This window comes from Ovis canadensis, chromosome 7 (assembly GCF_042477335.2).
Source record: "Ovis canadensis isolate MfBH-ARS-UI-01 breed Bighorn chromosome 7, ARS-UI_OviCan_v2, whole genome shotgun sequence".
In the NCBI taxonomy this organism is placed as follows: domain Eukaryota; kingdom Metazoa; phylum Chordata; class Mammalia; order Artiodactyla; family Bovidae; genus Ovis; species Ovis canadensis.
In genome coordinates this window covers 87005424-87027490 of record NC_091251.1, presented here as the reverse complement: position 1 = coordinate 87027490, position 22067 = coordinate 87005424, and the positions used below count along the sequence as shown (strand labels likewise).

Here is a 22067-nt window from a genome sequence, read left to right as displayed (position 1 = left end):
TTATTCTTTTACTGAAGAGTCTTATAGCCTGCCAGAATGAAAAATTGCACATTGTAGGGCATTATTCTGGCTGTCATAGGTCTGAGAGTCCAGATCTAAGAGTCTAGTCTGTCTATTATAAAATATTTTTTAAAGTAAATTTAAAGATGTTGGATATCAAGTTAACATTGAAACTGTTCTAGCTTACTTAGATTGAGCTAATCCAGAGTTATTAGTCTAGTAAGTAAACAATTTTTTGTAGTCTCTTAAATGTCAGTGCTATTATTATTAATATCGCTTTGATAACAGATAAACCGTTTTAAGATCTAGCACCATTACATTTGGCTATAGCATTTGAAAATATAACGGTAAGTTATTTTATTGCAACCTCTCTCACATTTTAAATCTCCATGAAAATTTCTCACATGTAACTTCTAAGATGTTTCTGTACACATAGGAAATTTTGACTATTCCACATACTAAAGAAAATCAAATGAGTAGACAAAAAATGATGAACAAAGGCTATATTAAAAGCCTCTCTAATAATTTGTAAAGTAAGTTGTATTAGAAAACGTCCTGAATTAACTATGTGATGTTTTGGTTCTATTAACATGAGGTAAAGTCTGGTTGTGCTGTCTTAAAACATGAAATGTCTATAATGCAAACAAGTTTGAATGAACTTTTATATATATATATATATATATATGACTTTTTATTTAACAGATTTGAGTTTATTTCATTTTATAAACTTGAAACATTTATCCCTTTATTTGATTCAATATATTTGCAAAATCTGCCGTCAGTATATATGTTGATAGTTCTAGATGGGGATTTTGAAGAAAAGGTACTGAGTTTGAGGTCAGACGTGAAGTTCTGTCAGTACCATTTAACAGGTAGTTATCTGATTTTGGGTACCTTTCCTGCCTTCTCTGAGCTTATGGTTTCTTAACCTGAAAATGGAAATAATACAGGATCTGCTTTAGTACCTCATAGGATCAAAAAAAGATAGTGTAGGAGAGAGGTTCTCAAAGTGTGGTCCACGGACACCTTGAAGTTTCCTGAATTTCTTTCAGTGGGTTTATAATTATCTTGCTTTTGCCAAGGCAATTTCTCTTAATACATTTGAACCAAAACATCATGTGGCAATAGATTGATTGAAAAGGCAAAGAAAAGAATGCAGCTATAGTTCTTAAAGCCAGGTATTAAAGAAGATTGCAAAATATAAGTGCCACCCTTCACAGTGGATGAGAATCCATTTACCCAGTATAGGGGACACAAGTTCAATCCCTGGTCTTGGAAGATTCCACGAGAGTTCAGAGTGACCACATAGGTAGAAAGTAGGGAGGAAAATCCTAGAAAGGTTGTTGAGGGGACCCCCAAATACTGTGTATAAATTCAGCTGAAATCTCTTGCCAACCCTGAAATGTATATGTGTGTTGAGCAGCCTCCAAACAGCACACCTAAAACACAAAAAAACCCCAAACCATAGTGGAGGCAGAACTTGGGAGTTTAAGTTCAGCCTAGCTAATTTGCCGGAGAAGGCAATGGCACCCCACTCCAGTACTCTTGCCTGGAAAATCCCATGGACAGAGGAGCCTGGTACGCTGCAGTCCATGGGGTAGCTACTAGTTGGACACAACTGAGCGACTTCACTTTCACTATTCACTTTCATGCATTGGAGAAGGACATGGCAACCCACTCCAGTGTTCTTGCCTGGAGAATCCCAGGGACGGGGGAGCCTGGTGGGCTGCCGTCTATGGGGTCGCACGGAGTCGGACACAACTGAAGCAACTTAGCAGCAACAGCAGCAGCTAATTTGCAAAAACAAAACAAAAAAACATTGGTGCTGTTTGGAAGAATATTATAGTACCTAGAGTCTTTAGTAATGACAGTGTCTAAGATTTTATCCAAAATCATGAGACACATGAAGAAATAGGAAACTATCATCCTAATGGAGATTGACCCCAAGATGACCCAGAGGTTGGATTTAGCTGAGAAGATTTAAAGCAACTACTGTAACTGCTGAAGGGTGTAAAGGAAAATAAGGTCATAATATGTGAATAAACTGGAAATCTCAGCAGAGAAATAGAAACTTAGAAAACATGAGATGAAAATTTTAGTCCTGAAACTATATCTGAGATAAAATATGGGTTAACAGGAATGATGGTGAACTTGAAGATAGGTAAATGGAAATGATCTTATCTGAAGCAGAAAGAGAAATTACTGTGTGTGAATGTTCTCTGTAAACTTCAACACTCTATATTAACATCAAGGATTAATGGGTTTCTTTCAAGGCCTAAACTCACCTCTTTCCTCTGCATATGGACTGACATCATAGTTTGTAAATCAGTGCCATTGAAGAATACTCTGAGATTCTTCTCCTTACTTCAACCATGTGCTTTCCACAATCAAAAAAAAAAAAAAAAAGATTTCTTTTCTCCACGGCTCACTGCTGCACTTATACTTTTGATTCTATTCTTTCCAGCTTCTAGAGATTCTACCCCTCTTCAGCCTGGAAGTCTTTGATCTGCCGTTCCCTCAGTATCCTGTTCTATCTGTACCTATCCTCAATGGCCTCTGTTTTCTAACATTCTAACATCCCCCTGCAATCAGATACTCTGCTCTTTCCCAGAGTGTTGAGAGAGGTCACCAGAAACCTTGGTCAGCACACTTGGCGGGTGTTTGTAATAGGTCTCATCCCCATGTTTCTCAGCCATTCCTCCCATCAAGGTTCTTGCCTTTTCTTGTGTTGTGTTAGTCGCTGCGTCGTGTCGACTCTTTGCGACCCCATGGACTGTAGCCCGCCAGGCTCCTCTGTCCATGAGGTTCTCCAGGCAAGAATACTGGAGTGGGTTGCCATTCCCTTCAGAGCATCCGCTTTTTCTTTACCTCCCTCAATAACAATATATGTTCTTATTTCTCTTCGTCTGTCTAGCTATATCCATGTTTCTCAAGGATTCATTTTTAGCCTTTTTTCTACTTTTTTCTTATTTTATTTGGTAACCCCATCCATTCCTGGTGACTTCAGCCCAGTTATTTCGGAGGACCTCCTCTCCAACGCTGCCCATTCTACTCAGATGTCCTAGGGTGGACACCTCAAACTCACTGTGTGCAGAATGAAGCCTCTCTTACCAAGCCGCTTCTGTACCTCTCCTCTGGCATTCTGCTCTACTACCTGTATATCAGCACCTTGCACATGGCAGTTACTCTGCAAATAGGATCCTGAGGAATGAATGAATTCTTCCAGTTGCCCAAGCTGGAGTTCTGAAACTCACTTTTGACTTGATCTTCTCTGTGACTGAGCACATCCAATTCTCGACCAATGCTTATCAGTTCTCCATCTTGTATATCTTCTTGTATTTCTTTCTTCATTCCCACTGCCATTATTTAGATGTTACAAAAGACTACTTACTGGTCTTTATTGCTCCATGCCTTTTCTTTGTTAATCTTTTATATTTGTTGCTACTAGAGCAGTCTTGATTCTCAGGCCTAATGGTGATGATTTTACTCATTCTGGTTTTTTTTCCTGCCTGGAATGCTATGTTGACCTTCTCCATTTTCATCTAAATCCAGTTCAAATGGCTTATTTCTCATTGGGCTTCCTGTTTATCTCCGCCTCATGCTGTCCAATTGCTCTTATGGCACTTACCACTTTTGCTTCATGTCATAGTTGCTCTGTTTTATGTTTTGTCTCCCCTATTAGCTTATTGACTGCAACATCATTGTAATTTTTTTCTGTCCCTGTGCCTTGTATGGTGCATGCTTTCAAGTACTTTCCTTTATTAAATTTCTCTTCACAAAATATTTGTTTGATAAGTGAATTTAACTGTTACTCAGACCATTAACCACAGATTTTTATATATGTGGCTTTTTAGTATATGCCATTTTCATTTCTACATGGTTCAATAGTTCACTATACTAATGCACTATTTATATACACCATATCTATATATATATATGTCTAGAGAGAGAGAGAGGGAACTGTTGAAAATGTTTATGATCCAAGGGGGGGTGGTGTTTTGGAGATAATTTGTAAGACTGGTTTAAGGTACTCAACCTTAACTATCTTATTGAATCTAAGACTTGTTTTTCACATATTGAAATATCTAATATAGAATTTTAATTTGGTTTTTTAATCTCCTTATAAATTGGTGATATTTTAGAATCAGGGAAATGTGGTAAATACAATAAATAATGACTTTTGATTAAATGGCCTTTTGGAACAATACCCACATCTTGGATTTTTGATTATGTTCTTAGAGGATAGGCTCAGGTTGCTGTAGCTTCTGTTATCTTAATTTCTTATTTTATTTCTGCTTAAAAGCTTTTAAAATGAGATAGAAAGGGATATGTGTTTTGTTTTGTTACTCGAGGGAGGACCAGGGGAAGCTATTATGTTTGAATTAGAAGAATTTTTTAAAGTAGTGTGTGAATATAGAGTTAAAAGAAGTTTTAGGATTCCTAAAGTATAATACTGTTCATATAAAAACCTTCTTAAAGGATATATGGGACTTCCCTGGTGGCTCAGATGGTAAAGCGTCTGCCTACAATGCGGGAGACCCAGGTTCAATCCCTGAGTTGGGAAGATCTCAGAGAAGGAAATGGCAACCCACTCCAGTATTCTTGCCTGGAGAATCCCATAGATGGAGGAACCTGGTAGGCCACAGTCCATGCGGTCCCAAAGAATCGGACACGACTGAACGACTTCACTTTCTCTTTCAAGGGATATATACATGTGCAGTAGAAATATGATGATGTACAGTGGAGTCATAAACACTAAATCAAGATGGTGGCTGCCTTTGGAGGCAAGGAGTAGGAGGTGGTAGGGGATAGAATGAGGGAGAGATGCAGTGGTTTTCTTCCCTGTTTGTGGTTGTTTACTCTCTGTGCCCCGGGCCAGGTGGATGGGAGGTGGGTGCTTGTTACATTGTGCTCTTTATCTACTTATCTGTCTAAAATACTTCAGCATATTCAAACAGGATAGTTCCCCTGGCTACACTTAACTCCCTGTTCTCTAGTTTCCCTAGCAGAAACGAGAGTGGTTTCTTTGAACCTTTCAGAGTGGTTTCTTTGAACCTTTCCAGACATGTATACATAAATAAGAATATATTTATGCATAAATTATTATCCCACCTTTAATAATAAAATAACCACTCTACCACTTTTTCATAAATAGTAGTCTTCTCTACACAATTTTACATTTTGCTCTTTTTTTTACTTAATATGTGTTGGAGATTATTTCATATTAGTACATTAAATATGTGGTTTTAACTAAAATAGCTCTAACCTTTTATCAGTAATAATTGCTTTTGTCTTTACCAGTTTTAAATGTTTATTTTGCTGTGTCACATTTGCTTAAGCAGCAGGAATCTGGGTTTCTCCCTGATTCTTCTTTCCAGGTATTCCTCTGAGACTTCCCAGGGTACTTGATGACTGTTCCCTCTGCTCCTTCAGTTGGTGGGTTGTGTCTTTTTCTGGGAGGTGGAGAGGGAGGACCCTGGGGGTCTGGAGTCCAGTGCCCAGGTTTGAATCCCCAGCTCTGCATCTCACTAGCAGCATGATCTTGGGTCAGTCAGCCCTCTGTGCTGATTGTTTCCTCACCTGTAAAGTGGATTGATTATTTCCTTTCTCACAGAATTGTATTGAAAATTAAATGCGTGAAAAATTCCTGACACACAGGAAACATTATAAACTGCTGATTTTTATTATCCCTCACTCAGCATTTTGCAGCCCAAGCTACTGCCAGTCTCCAGACAGCTAACCTCCCACTCTCATCACTGACCTCCTTAAGACTTTGATCTGTCTGGTTAGTGAGAAAGCTTCCTTCCTTTTTTAGGACCTGCTCTTTTAGAGACAGTTCTCCCAGACCCCAGTGGTGCCCTTTATACCACACCTGCCTTCTCTTTGAAGCACCAGGGCTCTCTGCACAGTTGAGGTGGGAGAAGGTGGACAGAGAGGATGGCCCAGCCTCCTGCTTCCAGGGTGCCCTCAAATGTTCTTGCTGCTCTGCTCACACTAGGCTTCTCCACCAGAATTGTTTTGCATGTTCTTCCCGAGGCATGATTTCCGCTCCCCCTGAGAGCAGTGGTCCCATCCAGCATTCTTCTTCTTCGGGAACTTCCATGCTTGTATGTGTCTGAGTCCAGTTAAGGTCAGGGCTTAGGTTCTTTCCCACTGGGCTCCAAGCCCCATGTGGCTTGACATCTATTTTAAGGGCTTCTGTGACTGATAAGTTTCCCAAACTTATGTGATAGTTAGGCGACCAGTGTCCCCTGAATACGCAGAGGATTCCTAAGGAGCAGGGACAGCTCTTGCCTAGCCAGGGCACACATTTAGAGTTGACATTTGAACAGTAGTTTCCATTACAAGGTGCTTTTCAGGTAACTTATCTCATCTGGCCCTGAGGCAAAGATCAGAACCTCATTCCCATTTTTGCCAGTGAGGAAACTGAGGACTAGAAACATTGTGGTCACATAGATTAAAAAAAAGGACAAACTTCCTCTTTCACATTGTCAGCACCCACGACAAGTCACTTTCTTACCAGGTTTTAAAAAGGCCATGTATTACCTTTTCAGTACAGTTGATATCAGTTATCATAATTTAATGTTAGCTAAGTTTAGGGTTAGATTAACAGTATTGAAAACTGTTGAGTAATTTCATTTAGATTTAGGTCTCTCTGTCCTCTGTAGGTTTGTGTGAACTATAGCCAATTTGGTAAAAAAAAAAAAAAAGCAAAAACTATATTGTCCTTTTTCTCAGAGCCACAATGGACACAGCTAGCCATAGCCTTGTCCTTCTGCAGCAGCTGAACATGCAGCGAGAATTTGGTTTTCTGTGTGATTGCACCGTTGCTATTGGAGACGTCTACTTCAAAGCCCACAGAGCAGTGCTTGCTGCTTTTTCTAACTATTTCAAGATGATATTTATTCACCAAACAAGGTAAGGAGGTGCTTTTGTAAATCAGAAGAATTTTTAATACCGTGATATAGTTAAGCTTTATTATAACATCATTTTGGGTATTCTTTTTTATGGGATCACCTTAGGAAATAAAAAAAAATTATCATTTTTTTACACATCTGTAATTAAGCTCTGTCTAGGATCCATGGTGGAAGATAATGAGAACAGTAATAGGTAAAGTTTATTTATTTGTTTAATCCCATAACCAACCACTAAGCATTTATCTAATGTAAATTCTACCGTTATCCATATTTTTTTAAGAGAAAAAGAAACTGTGATTGAGTTATTAAGTAACTTGTCCATCTAGGATTACACGCACAGCTAATAAGTGAAACTCATGCAAATCTGTGCTCTTAGTTACTAAGTTGTTGATTTCTGTTCCTTCATACTTTCATAGCAAGATTTCAATGTCATAACTCCACCCACCTGGTGGCGGCAGAGGAGCCCCGCCGGTCGGCGGGGCAGTCCGTTCCACCCTTCTTTCCTCTCTGGGCTCCGCCTCTCTGCGGGCGGCGGTGTCCTCAGCCCCAGTTTCTCTGGCCATGCCGCCGAATGCGACGCTGGGTCGAGTGGCGCCGTCCCCACGGAGGGACGGCCAATATTCCATATTGTAATTCAAAGGTCATTTGTTTCAAATATTTTTTAAAAAACTTTTTTAAAATTTAGATTAACTCAACATGATAGGGAGAGGGGTATAAAATGGTATCCAGATTCTGAGCTCTTGGTAAAAAATAGCTTTAATGCATGTTAGGTTAAAAGTGATGGAACACTGCTTTTTTAGAAGACCTTACATTTGGCGTTTCTCTGGCAGTCCAGTGTTTAAGACTCTGTGCTTCCCCTGCAGGGGGCGCAGGTTCGATCTCTGGTCAGGGAACTAAGATCACAGGCCAGGTGGCTTGGCCAAAAATAGAAAAAAGACATTTATAGTCCAAGAGAGAGGTAATGCATGTAAGGAAAATAATTGCAGTGTAATTGATCTCTTTGTGCCTCAATTTCCTTCTCTGTAAAACACTAGAATAGTATATCCACTCCATGATGTTGAGAAGATTAAATGGATTAGTAATATTAAAATGTTTGGAACAGAGCTTTGCACTGTTAGCTGCTGCTTTTAAAAATTTCTATGATGTGTATAGTCGAAGTGCTGCACAAAGTAGACTGGAGTTTCAGCAGCCTTACTTTGAGAGGGTTAGAACAGGTTTTACAGAGGCTCTGAATCTTAAAGGATCAGGAGGAGTTTTTCAGATGTTATAGGGGAATGCCAATAATTGCAATTATAGGCAGAGGAAAAAATGCAAGAAAACATATGCAGATATGAACCAGGCTAGCACATTCAAAAAATGGAGTAAATCAGAATGATTGGCATATATGATAAAAAGGGGAGAGGAGATTAGAGTCAGGGACAGGTCATGGGTAGCCTTTTCTGTCACACAAAAGTTTCCTCTCCAACTTAAGTGTCGATGTAGAAACTAGATTAGGAACGCTACCTTCACATCAGCCTCATTTGAGAGCAGTAAGTTGTTTTAGCTCTTAAAGCACCTGTTGTGTACTAGGCACCATGCTAAGCTAAATTCAGGAGATGCACAGGTAACAGGCCTGCTCTGTGATATTTCTGCTGAGTAACTAAAATTCCTCATTTAAAAGACCTCTGTGCTGATATTAAAAAAAAACAACAACCCTGCCACAGACCATGGCAGTGAGTGGGTCAGAGGTAAGAGTGAAACCCAAGAGGGAATCCTAAAATATCAGGACTAAAGAAATGGATTGCTGGCATTCAGACTGCTTTCTGATGTGTTGAGGCAAACTTGCGTTTCAGGGAAGGTAAGTCCATTGACTGATTCCATTGTTCCTTGTTATCCAGCCTTTCCCTCAGGTTCTCTTTATCTTAATTTTAACAGAGTATTTCCTGATTTCTTGTTACACAATTATTTCCATCTATCTTCTGAACTCTAGATTCATATGTGAAAAATTGGGCTTGAGATTAATTTAAAGCTTTTCAGAATTACACTTGTATTCATTTGTGATCTAAAGAGTAGATATATTAATATATTTGGAAGCCAAAATAAGGTGAGTATGATTTAAATTCTATATGGTACCAATTCCAATAAGCCCTTTGAAATTTTAAAATTATTTTTTATTGTGGCAAAATATATATAAGCATAAAATTTGCCATTTTAACCATTTTTAATTGTACAGTTCAAGGGCATGAATCATATCCACAATGTTGTGTAACTATCACCATTACCTATTTCTAAAACTTCATCACCCCAGAAAGAAACTAACCATTACATAATAACCCCCCATCCTTTCCACTCTCAAGTTCCCAGTAGCCTCTAATCTATTTTCTGTCTCTGAATTTTCCAAATCTAGATGTTTCTTACAAGTGGCATCATATAGAATTTGTCCTGTTGTGTCTGGCTTATTTCCTTTAGCATGTTTTCAGGATTCATCCATGTTGTAGTGTATATCAGAACCTGATTCCTTTTTATGGCTGAGTAATGTTCCAGTATACATATATACTGCATTTTGTTTCTCCACTCATCTATTGGTGGATAGTTGGGTTGTTTTCTGCTTTTGGTTAATGTAAAATGCCATTGGTTTATGGATTTCCATTGGAGTCCTTGATTTCAGTTCTTTTGGTTATATACCCAATAGACTGTTAAGTTCCTTAAGGGTGAGGTATCTGTTTTATTTGTTTTTCTACCCCCTGCATGCAGTTTCAGTGCATATCACTTAGGAGTCACTAAATGTTGAACTAATCAGAATATCTGTGTTTCTTAACTTTAGGCAGTAGATTGAATAAGTGGAGACTTGGTGCTGGGCCATAAAACTGGTATACAATGAAAATCTGAGCTTTTGTTGCTGTGTTTCGTCAAGGCAGATTGTTAAATTAGAAGTTAGGAAGAAACTGCTTTAGCCTAAGACTGTATGCTGTTAACTAAAAGGCCAACTGGGTTGTTTCATTCTGTGTGGGTCTGTTTTTTTGTTTTTAACAGTGAATGCATAAAAATACAACCAACTGACATCCAGCCTGACATATTCAGCTATTTGTTGCACATTATGTACACGGGGAAAGGGCCAAAACAGATTGTGGACCATAGTCGTTTGGAGGAAGGGATTCGATTTCTTCACGCCGACTACCTTTCTCACATTGCAACTGAGATGAATCAAGTGTTCTCACCAGAGACTGTGCAGTCCTCAAATTTATATGGCATTCAGATCTCAACGACCCAAAAAACAGCTGTCAAACCAGGGCTGGAGGTCAAGGAAGCTCCTTCCAATAACAGTGGAAACAGAGCTGCTGTCCAGGGTGACCACCCCCAGTTGCAGCTCTCTCTTGCTATTGGGCTGGATGATGGCACTGCAGACCAACAGAGGGCCCATCCTGCCTCCCAGGCCTTGGAAGAGCACCAGAAGCCCCCAGTGTCCATCAAGCAGGAGAGATGTGACCCAGAATCTGTGATCTCCCAGAGCCGCCCCTCACCCTCATCAGAAGTGACAGGCCCCACTTTCACCGAAAGCGGTATCAAAATACACTTATGCCATTACTGTGGGGAACGTTTTGATTCCCGTAGTAATCTAAGACAGCATCTCCACACCCACGTGTCTGGATCCCTCCCATTTGGTGTCCCTGCTTCCATTCTGGAGAGTAATGACCTTGGTGAAGTGCATCCACTTAATGAAAATAGCGAGGCTCTTGAATGCCGCAGGCTCAGCTCCTTTATTGTCAAGGAGAATGAGCAGCAGCCCGACCTCTCAAACCGGGGTGCCACAGAGCCTTTGCAGATCAGTCAAGTGTCTTTGATCTCCAAAGACACTGAGCCAGTGGAATTAAACTGTAATTTTTCTTTTTCAAGGAAAAGAAAAATCAGCTGTACCATCTGTGGTCATAAGTTTCTCCGAAAGAGCCAATTGCTGGAGCACATGTACACACACAAAGGTAAATCTTACAGGTATAACCGGTGCCAGAGGTTCGGTAATGCATTAGCCCAGAGATTTCCGCCATATTGTGACAGCTGGTCTGACATCCCCCTGAAAAGTTCTCGTTTGTCACAAGAACAGTTAGATTCATCTTGTGCCTTAGAGTCAGAACTCACACAAGAAAATGTGGACACTATCCTGGTTGAGTAGCAGTTTCTTCTTCAGAGTTTTTATATCAATTCTGAAAAAGGAAATCCACGTGTTTTTTTATTCATAAATTATTTTCCTCCTCAAGTTCTTTACCATTTATCCAAGTTCTAAGGTTGTATATACTACATCTTTTTATTGTAAAGATATATCGATACATTGCTGCCAAAATGTAACCTTCCATTAGGGCTGTCTTTTCCTCAGTTAAATCACTATTTACAAATGAGAAATCAATGTGGAAGTATGGAAGTTTTTTCAGGTTGTAGAATCTGTGAAAGCAAATTGAATATGAAATAAGTGTAATCTTTTTAAAAGAATGTTCTAAACTATCACTTTTGGTGAATGTTCCACATGAATTAAGCCCCTATGAGGATTATTTTAAAATATTTTCTGCCATATAGGAAATTAATAGTTATATTAGTATGTAAATGTTATAATGTATAAAACATTTGTTTGAGGGCATAACTATACCAAATCACGAGTAGTTTTAAATTACTGTTTATTTGCTAGTTCTGCAGCATCTTGCATGCATGTGTGTGCATGCTCAGTCACTCAGTCAGATCCTGGGGTGTGATTCTTTGTGACCCCACAGAGTGTCTGACTGTGACCCCATGGACTGTAGCCTGCCAGGCTCCTCTGTCCATTGGATTATCCAGGCAAGAAAACTGAAGTGGGTTGCCATTATGTGACTTTATTTAATATTGAGCATACCTCATTTCAATAAAAAGTATTTTATTTAAAAGACAGAAAAGGAGAAGAGTCAGAAACACACAAAAACTTAGAGAGTCAGTAAGATACATACACGTAGGTAAGCGTAGATGCCTCCAGTGTTAGAGACAGCAGTTCAGACAGATCTGTGTGGACTGACACCCTGGTGTTGTTACCTTACTCTAGTGTTTTCTTAAAGAAATTAAGAGCAGTTTGAGATTTATATGACAAGAGGTTTATATGAACTTAAGAGGAAAATGATAGAATACAAATTATCTTTCTATCCATAGTATCAGAAGATTTTATAGGCTGTTTGAGTTGACATTAATTTCCTTTTTTTCCCCCTTTTTAGGTAAGGAATTTATTTTTTTAATATAAATTTATTTTAATTGGAGGCTAATTACTTCACAATATTGTATTGGTTTTGTCATACATCAACATAAATCCGCCACAGGTGTACACGTGTCCCCCATCCTGAACCCCCCTCTCAGACATTAATTTTCTAACAAAAAACTGAAAAGGTACTTTTTCAGTGGCACAGATTTCATTTTTTCTGGTACATAAAACCAGCAGAGTAGATACAGTCAGTGTACTAGAACTATGTTTAAAAATCATGACCAGCCTTCCCTCTGTGAGTCAACTTAATTCCCCTTTCTAATAGTGAAACTTACAAAGCTAAAACTCCAGAAAAATTAAAACTGATGGACCAAATGACAGATTCTTCTGCTGTGTGTAGCTGGAAAAAAGCTGGTCAAACTTCACCACAGAGGATAGATCTAAATTGTTTCTGATATGTTTAAATTTTAAATCCTAGATAGTCAAGAATAACCAAAGAGAGAGGCTTTAGAACACCCTCGTCTTTTTTGTATGTTCCCCTGTTAAATTCTAACTCTCACAAGTATTTTAGTAAATTTAATAAATTTGGTTTCTACAGCTTAGGATTTAATTGGATACAAAAGCTCTTTAATCTCTCTGATGACTGCACACTTCAGAGTTCCTTAAGTGTCTGAGTTTAGTCAGGAAGGAGCTCAGAGAGAAATCCATCTCATTTTAAGGGTGCAGTGATTTCTCTGAGTTATCAGTGAGTTCAGGTAGATTATGAAGTGGTAAGTTTTTCTTAAGAAGTGAATGAAGAAAACCAATGGGCATTATCTAAGGTGGTTGAACTTCTGTCCTAGACAAAGATGTGAAGCCTCATGGGGTCAGGATTAACGTGCTAAGAACAAAATCTAAGTAGTTATTGATACAGAGTCAATTGTATCAGTCAGTAGTTACAACAAATGTATTGCTCTTTAGTATCAGAACTTCATCTAATCATATTCTTACAGCATTTCAGCAATTATTCAAACTTTTGCTGTCCTCAGTGACCATCACATAAGGTGAACACAAATATTAACATTGATTTCATGTATCTTAGGCTATTCTGGATATATTCCCTAGCCTCCTTCAAGTAAAATTTTATTTTTTCTTGTTTAGATAAAAATTTTCTTGATTTTTCTGTTTTGTTTTCTTTCCTACTTGCTCAGTCATTGGTCCTTGACACAAAAAGTATGTATAGCTTAAAGGGTGGGATTTAGGGTGCATATGAGTTGTGGGTAGGACAGCAGTTCAAGGCAAAGTCTGGATGAGGCAAGAGTTTGCTTTTGGCTGACTATCCATAATAGACAACATTAACTTAAAGCAGACATTTATCTACTTTGTTGAGTGTTAAGGAAGGAGTGATTAACTGTATTTTTATTCTTAGTCATAGGGTTCCTTTTAATATTAGGAATTCAAAGCAAGTGTTCTTCCCTTCATCTTCATAGTATTATGTCTGTATCAGGAAGTGGGAAAATGAATACTCCATTTTATAGGAAAAAATCCCCAAACCTGGGTTCCAGAGAGCCAGTGAGTAGTGGTATGGGGAATGATTCCAGTTTTATCTTTTTCATTTGTTCAACAAGAATATTGTAAAAATTATTTTATAACTAATATTGTGCCCTGAATATTTTTAAAGACATGATTCGTAAGAAAATCTACCTTGTATAAAAAGGTTCCTCCAGCCAAACACTCTAATTCTGACTACATCATTTATGAAATGGAGCTGCCATCTTAGCCATATAGTGTGGTCTGCATGATGATTGTCAGACTCTTAAAACTGGAAATGCTGCGCACTCCTTAGTGTGTCAGGCAGTCCTAAACAGACAGTTCCTCTTTGGATCCGCTTAGAATTTTCCCTTTTTTCTAGATGCCACATATACTGTTTTTCTGGAGGAAAACTGACGCAGTATTTGTTCTTGTTAGCATCTTGTTAAACTCAGTATCTGATAAGTGCAGTCTGCCTTTTAAGAAAACCAACATTTCTGGATTTATCTCTTGAAATTATTATTTCTTTCTCTGAATTATTATTCACTTTCCCATCTGTAAAATGTGTGAAAGCAATCCCTACCTCACAGGGGTGTTGTGAGGATTTGTCTTAAAACTGTGGTAAGTTATATCAGTATTACTGATAAAAACCAACCATATAGGGACTTCTCCAGCGGTCCAGTGGTTAAGACTTCACTTCCCAATGCAGGGGGTTAAGATCCCACATACCTCATGGGTCAAGAAACCAAAACATAAAAACAGAAGCTGTACTGTAACGAATTCAATAAAGACTTAAGAAAACCAACCATATAAAGAAAATTACATTCTGCATTTTTTATGTAGCTAAACCTTTAACTTTAGTATTTCAACTCATAAATTCTAGAATGTCTTCAGAAGCGGTCATGTACTATTTAATACTCAATAATTAATTGGCAAAATTTTTACTTTTTACAAACACTCTAGAAACAGCAGAGTTGCTAGAATTCCTACTCTACCTTAGTTTAATCCTAAGTATTTATCTTTAACCTTTAACAAGAAAGATAGTAATTCTTTGGTATTATTGGGAATGAAAACTTTCCAAGTTCAATGTTATTGAAAGTTCCCCCAAACATATTGTTTATATATAGGAAAATAAACAAAAACAGTGGAGAAAATACCATTTTCATTTCTTTGATGTAGATCATCTAAAAAGTAGATAGAGACAGGGAATAGAGTAGGGATAATAACATAGTAATTTATTATGTTCTATCAAAATAGTATTGGAACAGGCTTCACTTAAAACTGAAGGAAATACTTATTAATCATGGGAAAAGATAGTCTGGAAAATGTATAATTCCATTGATGTTTATTTGCACAGGTGAATTCTTGATGTTGTAACTCAGATCCTTGAGAAGTATCCATTTTTTGTCTAATTGAGATAAAAAATAGGCAATGTGAAGAAATTTCATAAGGTAACTTGTATCTTTGTATGTTTTAAACTAAATGTAGTTCTGTGGTATTTTATTATAATTAATTTTTAAATTCCTAAGAATGAAATCTGTAAATTATTATTCTTTGCTGTACTTCTGTATTTGTATGGTTGGACTTTCTGAAGACTGGTAAGATTATACAGTCCTTAGCCTGTCTGTCTTAAATGTAAGGAATTACAAACTGTGATTTTTGTCTTCAAGACCTGAAGAATCCTTTGTGCTCCAGTGTGTATCTGTCCACACTTGATTACTTAGTAGATATTGTTCCAGTGCAATTGATGGACTGTCATCAACTCTTCTGTTTTGTGCCAAATAGTCATTTAGTCAGGTTAAATCAAATATCAACTTAAAATTCTTTCAAAGAAACTTGGACTTAAAAAATTTAAACCAGGAAAAAAAGGAATAGGGAGATTTCCTGGTTGTCCGTGGTTAGGACTCTGCGCTTTCATTGCTGAGGGCCTGGGCTTGATCCCTGGTTGGGGAACTAAGATCCCACAAGCTATGTGGCACAGGCAAAAAAAAAAACCCCAAAACCTGTACAATGAAAAGGCCCCCTGAAGAAATCTTCAAAGTATTACTAACACATAGTAACATATAATACAAGAGACTGAAATCAACAATATATTGTATGCTTAAACTCCTCCATCTAATGTATTGTGAGTTTGCTTCAGAAATATTCTTTCAGAAAGTTTTGTATTCTCCATTTGGAATGAAAACAGTGAATTTCATGTATTTTGTCATAACAAATAAATTAATGTGGCTTGATCATAAACAAAACTTTTTATTAGCTCAGCTTATAGAATGTGTTCTTATTTTACAGCAATGTCTGCCAAACGTTGTCTTCCTAGTGTTGAGGTAAGTAGTCTCTGTATCAGGTAACATTTTGGATGTGTGATGCAAAAAGTGCATCAGTGGGTTCAATTCTTGTCAACAGTAATCTGTGTTAATAGAAAAGTTGTGTCCTCATCAAGTGCTTCCCAGCTGCCATCTCTGGAAAGAAAGATAGTATCTAGTAATTTCCTGGAAGTTTCTTGCTTTGCTCCTTTCTTTCTTCCCTTTTTACTATTCCTCCAGTAGCGGAATCTGCAACAGTGATTCTTAGCTAGGATGTATTAATTGGGGTTCTCCAGAGAAACAGATGGAGAAGGCAATGGCACCCCACTCTAGTACTCTGGCCTGGAAAATCCCATGGACAGAGGGGCCTGGTGGGCTGCAGTCCATGGGGTCACTAGAAGTCGGACACGACCGAGTGACTTCACTTTCACTTTTCACTTTCATGCATTGGAGAAGGACATGGCAACCCACTCCAGTATTCTTGCCTGGAGAATCCCAGGGACGGGGGAGCCTGGTGGACTGCCGTCTATGGGGTTGCACAGAGTCGGACGCGACTGAAGCGACTTAGCAGCAGCAGAGAAACAGAACCACACTGTGGGTGAATGTGTATGTGTCTGTGTTTGTGAGAGAGGGAGAAAGGGAGAGAAAGAGATTGATTGACTGGTTGATTATAAATAATTGGCTTATGCAAATATGGAGGCCAAGTCCCAAGTCTGCAGGTGGCAGGCTGGAGACCCAGGGGAGTGGGTGAGGTAGTTCCAGTCCAAACTTTGCAGCTTGAGACTCATAAAGGCAGGAAAAGACCACTGTCCCAGCTAATTGGCAGAAGTTCCATTATTCTCAGGAGGGTCAGCCTTTTTGTTCAGTTCAGGCCTTCAGTTGATTGTACGACGGCTACTCACATGAGAGAGGAAATCTTCACTCAGTCTACTGAATCAAATGTTAACTCATTCAGAAACAGAGACACACCAATAATAATGTTTGACCAAATTTCTGGGTATACCATGGCCCTGTCAAGTTGACACATGAAGTTAATTATCACACTGGGTGATCCCCCCTCATCATGGTGACATTTAGCAGTGTGGAGGGATTTGTCACAACTGGGTGGGGCTAGAAGAAGGTTGCTGCTGGCATCTAGTGGGCAGATAAATCAGGGGTACTCTGAACATCCTACAGCACAGAGTATAGCCCCCACAACAAAGAATTGTCCAGCCAAAATGTCAGTGGTGCCAAGAATTAAATTTCTATTTGTATTAACTTTATCCCATCTTTTCAAAGATAAAAATGTGATTATTAAAAATTGTAGATGTGTTAAGCAACAGGACAGTCTAAAATCTAGTCATATAATCTTTGAAAAACAATTGTGTCCCTAATAAATTCTCTGTGAAATTAAAATGTGATAAGTTGTAATTTGTATAAATATTTAATTTGGCCAAAAGGTGGCACCAGTGTACCTTTTAAAAGTCTTTCACATAGCTTTGACTAGGCTGATAAAGGTCCCTCTAGTCAAAGCTATGGTTTTTCTGGGAGTCATGTATGGATGTGAGAGTTGGACTATAAAGAAAGATGAGCGCCGAAGAATTGATGCTTTGGAACTGTCGTGTTGGAGAAGACTCTTGAGAGTCCCTTGCACTGCAGGGAGATCCAACCAGTCCATCCTAAAGGAAATCAGCTCTGAATATTCATTGGGAGGACTGATGCTGAAGCTGAAACTCCAATACTTTGGCCACCTGATGCAAAGAACTGACTCATTGGAAAAGACCTTGATGCTGGGAAAGACAGAAGGCAGGAGGAGAAGGGGACAACAGAGGATGAGATGGGTTGGATGGCATCGCTGACTCAATGGACATGAGTTTCAGCAAACTCCAGGAGATGGTGAAGGACAGGGAAGCCTGGTGTGCTGCAGTCCATGGTGTCGCAAAGAGTCGGACATGACTGAGCGACTGAACTGAATTTTATGCTTAAATTTGGCATCACTATTTGTTTAAATCACATTTATTTGGTGCTTAGCTCCTTTGGGATTTTGTCTCACTTTATAGAGTCATGATCAATGAGAAGCTTCCTAGCATTCCATAATAGGTAATATATTAGGATTCCATAATAGGAAATATGTTGACATCCTGCTTTGATCAAGATGCTCCCAATTTACCTGTATTAGCAGCAGATAACTTGAAAATATCATTTAGTTTGCTTCTTATATCAAGAATTTCTGAGGATGCTTGTAAGTCTTTAACATTAAGTGAAAGTGTTGTTCGCTCAGTCGTGTATGACTCTGTGATCCCATGGACTGTAGCCCACCAGGCTCCTCTGTCCATAGAATCCTCTAAGCAAGAAGACTGGAGTGGGTTGCCGTTTCCTTCTCCAGGGGATCTTCCCAACCTGGGTCTCCTGCATAGCAAGCAGATTCTTTACCATTAAGCCTTAGGCATTTTAGTCTCAATCACATTTGTTCCTTTTATCAGGCATCAAACTCAGTTTTTAGTGTTCTGATGGGTTAGTAGATAAATCCAGGGACATATGAGTAAATACTCCCTAGTTTCTTACCTTTTGTTTCTTTCCTTCATATGCACAGCGTGAGGTTAGCCTGTATATTATTTTCTGGAACTTACTTTTTCTTTCAACTGTGATTTAACAACTGACTTTCTAAGCTGGTGTTCTTTTTCCATCCTCATTTGCTTCCTTCCAGCCAGTTTCATTCTCTGAGTAGGCTGAGAAGTTCTCTCATAGAGTTCTTGTGCCTTCCAATGCTGAGTGAATGCAGGCTACCCTTTGCTCTCCACCGACTTTGCTTGCAGTAGTACTATTATCCTTGGGCTTTGTGCCTCATCACTAAATACTTCTCTTACATTTATTTTACAACTGATTAACCAGCTTGGTCAATGAACCTGCTTCCTCCCAGATGAATTCTCTTCCAGTGTTTATATAATGTTGAAACTTTTCTGTTGAAACAACTTGTATCAAAATAATGGAAATAAAAGATCTTCCTTTAAGCTGCTAGAAATCCTTGGTGTCCTTTCATGTCAGAAATCTGAAGGAATATCAGTGCTATGGGAGGGCTGCTCTGTACAGCTGGTCCTGGCTCTCTCGGGAAGTGGAGAAGAGGCTTGTGCAAGAAGGAGGCCTTCATCATCTGAAGTCACCTGTTGTATGATCTATGTTATTACTCACTTTCGAGAAGGTTCATGTTAGATTCTTGTGGACCAAACAGGCCCTTGAGGAATGAGATCTTATGAATTTAGCTCTGCCACATTTTTCTATAAGGGAAGCCATATGGTACTTGGTCCAAACCATATGTAGGTTAAGTATCTAATTTTTAAAAAATCGTTTTTTTGATAACTGGCATTTGTACCAAGTGCCTTCCTTGTAGGGAGGAAAATCTAAAGAACCTATGGTGTGGTTCTTTAGGAAAAGGATGCAACGTTTGCAGAGATAAGATAAAAGGTTTTGAAATGCAGACCAAAGGTTCCAGTGGAGTGCCTCTCAAAAAGATTTTTTTTTACTGGACCAGTTCTCATTTCCCACACTGCCCTTCTTTTACGTGTGTGCACACAGTCCATGCTATGAGCTCAGTGGTACCTGTCAACTATCACAGCATTTCAAAATTTGGGAGGAGAGGCATATAAATGGAGAACACCTTTAGAAAATGCTGAACGTCTCCTGTTTCACTGTTAACTACAGTTTTTCAGATTTCTCCAGTTGGTGGTTAGCTTCAGACCCACCGTGCAGAGCCACGCAAATTATGCACAATAACACTAATTGCATGCACCACTCACCAAATGCATGCTTCTGGCTTTAGGCTCGCAGTTTGCACAGCTGTGCGGAGCAGCCCTGTCTTTCCTTATCCTGGTTTAAATGTTGAATTTAAGAAGCCCTTGTTTTGAATTTCTGCAGCAAGTGACAGTTTTCACTTATGTAGCCAGGAAATTAAAATACACAGGTGGTATAAAGAACAATGAAGAAAAAATGAATACTCCCTAGGTGACTCAACCATGTGTCTGTTAAAATTTGTAGAACTGTGCACCTGTAGAACAGGGTGGATTTTACTGTATGTAAATTACACCTTAATGAAGAAAAGATTAAGACCACCCAGATAAATATAGAAAAGTCTTAAAGTTTAATGAGCCATAATGATTATCATTCACTATTAATCCTTCCATGGGTCAGAAAAAAAAAAACCACCATCTAGACATTAAGAGTTGGAGAAGGCAATGGCACCCCACTTCAGTACTCTGGCCTGGAAAATCCCATGGATGGAGGAGCCTGGCAGGCTACAGTCCATGGGGTCGCTAAGAGTCAGACACGACTGAGCGACTTCACTTTTCACTTTCATGCGTTGGAGAAGGAAATGGCAACCCACTCCAGTGTTCTTGCCTGGAGAATCCCAGGGGTGGGGGAGCCTGGTGGGCTGCCGTCTATGGGGTCACACAGAGTTGGACACGACTGAAGTGACTTAGCAGCGGACATTAAGAGTATAGAGAAAAACTCATGAAACTAAAAAGGTGATTCTGAAATTCACTCTGAAATCAGACAAATTGCTGATGAGGCTGTGGCACATCTGGATAAAAGATCAAAAACTCAGGTTGAGTTTTTCACCTGAATTGAATTGTGAGTGACCAATTATTTTGGCATTTGGTGCATCTCAGCTTTATACAGAGGACAACTAGTCATTCTGAATAGGGAGATAGAAACACTAGTTTCAGTTGACCTGTTTAAAGGAGAGGTGATACTCTGTTTTTATACTGTTCCACATGGAACTTCTGCATTGTAATTTATATATGAAGATATTTGATTGACTTGAGCATACACACCTGTAGCTGCATTAGTCATGACTGTGACTGATCACAGATGTGGTCCAGAGGCCCACTTGTCACTGTACTGACTAGACCTTCCTGTGACCTGCAGATACAATATGGATTTGGGATTCAAAGGTTTGAGTATACAAGTGACAAGTATACAAATGACTGCACCTGCTTTTGTCACTCCTAGGAGGAAGAAATGGCTATCCACTCCAGTATTCTTGCCAGGAAGATGCTATGGATAGAAGAACCTGGTAGGCTATAGTCCGTGGAGTTGCCAAGAATGGGACATGACTGAGCATGCACAAACATCTCCCAGGAGTACAAAATTGGAAGACCTGTTTTTTTGGCCACAGTTACAGCTGAGAAAAGTATAGGAAAGGTTTAATCCCTGCCCCAGAATTGCACTGTCATAAAGATCAAGATAGACCTTCCCAGGTGGTGCTAGTGGTAAAGAACCTGCCTACCAATGCAGGAGATGTAAGAGACGTTGGGTTCAGTCCCTGGGTTGGGAAGATCCCCTGAAGAAGGACTCGGCAACCCACTCCAGTATTCTTGCCTGGAGAATCCCCATAGACAGAGGAGCCTGGCAGGCTACAGTCCATAGGGTTGCAAAGAGTTGGACATGACTGAAGTGACTTAGCATGCATGCAAAGATCAAGATAAAACCAAAGTCCTATTTGAGTCTAGCCATGAAACAAATTGTGAAGAAAGTGCATCTGGTCTTGTAAAATGCAGAAACTGCTAGACACTGCTACCATTGCTGTTACGATAAGTTAGAGACAGTTTTAAGTTTAGGAGTTTTCCACCCTAGGAGGCATCCTCCCCTCACCTAGGTTTTTCTTAACTGTTTGTGGTATCTGTGCCCAGCTTTGCTGAGGATTTTCTGAATGTATAGTGTGCTCATGTACAGATACATATTTATTCACTCTTTTTCCTAAGTTCAGAAACTTAGCCTCCAATGATCTCAAGCTTCAGGGAAAAAAAGGTATGTACTTCACAAAGTGATTGGGGGCTCCAGATTTAGCATAAAGGGCAGAATTGCCTGTGAGGACAAGTGTTGCAAAAGGTTATGTCCTATTCTCTTAAGTTAGAAAGATGTGACTTAATAAAAAATTTTAATTCCACAAAGCATGAAATATTAAATACCCTATGTACAGTGTACATTAACAAGACATTTTACTTCAGAACAAAGTTTAGTTTTAGGACTTTTAAGATGTTATCAACTTTAAATTGATCCCGAGGTTTGGAAAGCACATTCTTTTCTAGAGCCTAATTATTGTCATTGGTCTGTGCTTCAGAAAAACAGGGCTGTCAATGTTTAGGGAAGAAAACTGGTGTCTTAGTAAACACA

At 39.0% G+C, this 22067-nt stretch overlaps 1 protein-coding gene across 10 annotated transcripts in view; it reads left to right on the top strand.

Annotated features, from left to right (window-relative positions):
- ZBTB25 (zinc finger and BTB domain containing 25) overlaps nucleotides 1-22067 on the top strand; it is a 63507-nt gene that overhangs the window by 4813 nt on the left and 36627 nt on the right. For 4 of the 10 annotated variants that reach the window (XM_069596783.1, XM_069596780.1, XM_069596782.1 and 1 more), the window contains exons 2-5: nucleotides 6739-6918; nucleotides 9930-10873; nucleotides 15904-15938; nucleotides 20904-20967. In XM_069596783.1, coding sequence (XP_069452884.1) covers nucleotides 6746-6918; nucleotides 9930-10873; nucleotides 15904-15938; nucleotides 20904-20967 — 1216 coding nt within the window. In that variant the 5' untranslated portion in view covers nucleotides 6739-6745. Of the gene's footprint in view, nucleotides 1-6674; nucleotides 6919-9929; nucleotides 10874-14971; nucleotides 15066-15903; nucleotides 15939-20903; nucleotides 20968-22067 lie in introns of those variants that run through there. The other 6 variants (XR_011258306.1, XR_011258307.1, XM_069596786.1 and 3 more) reach the window with 6 other exon arrangements.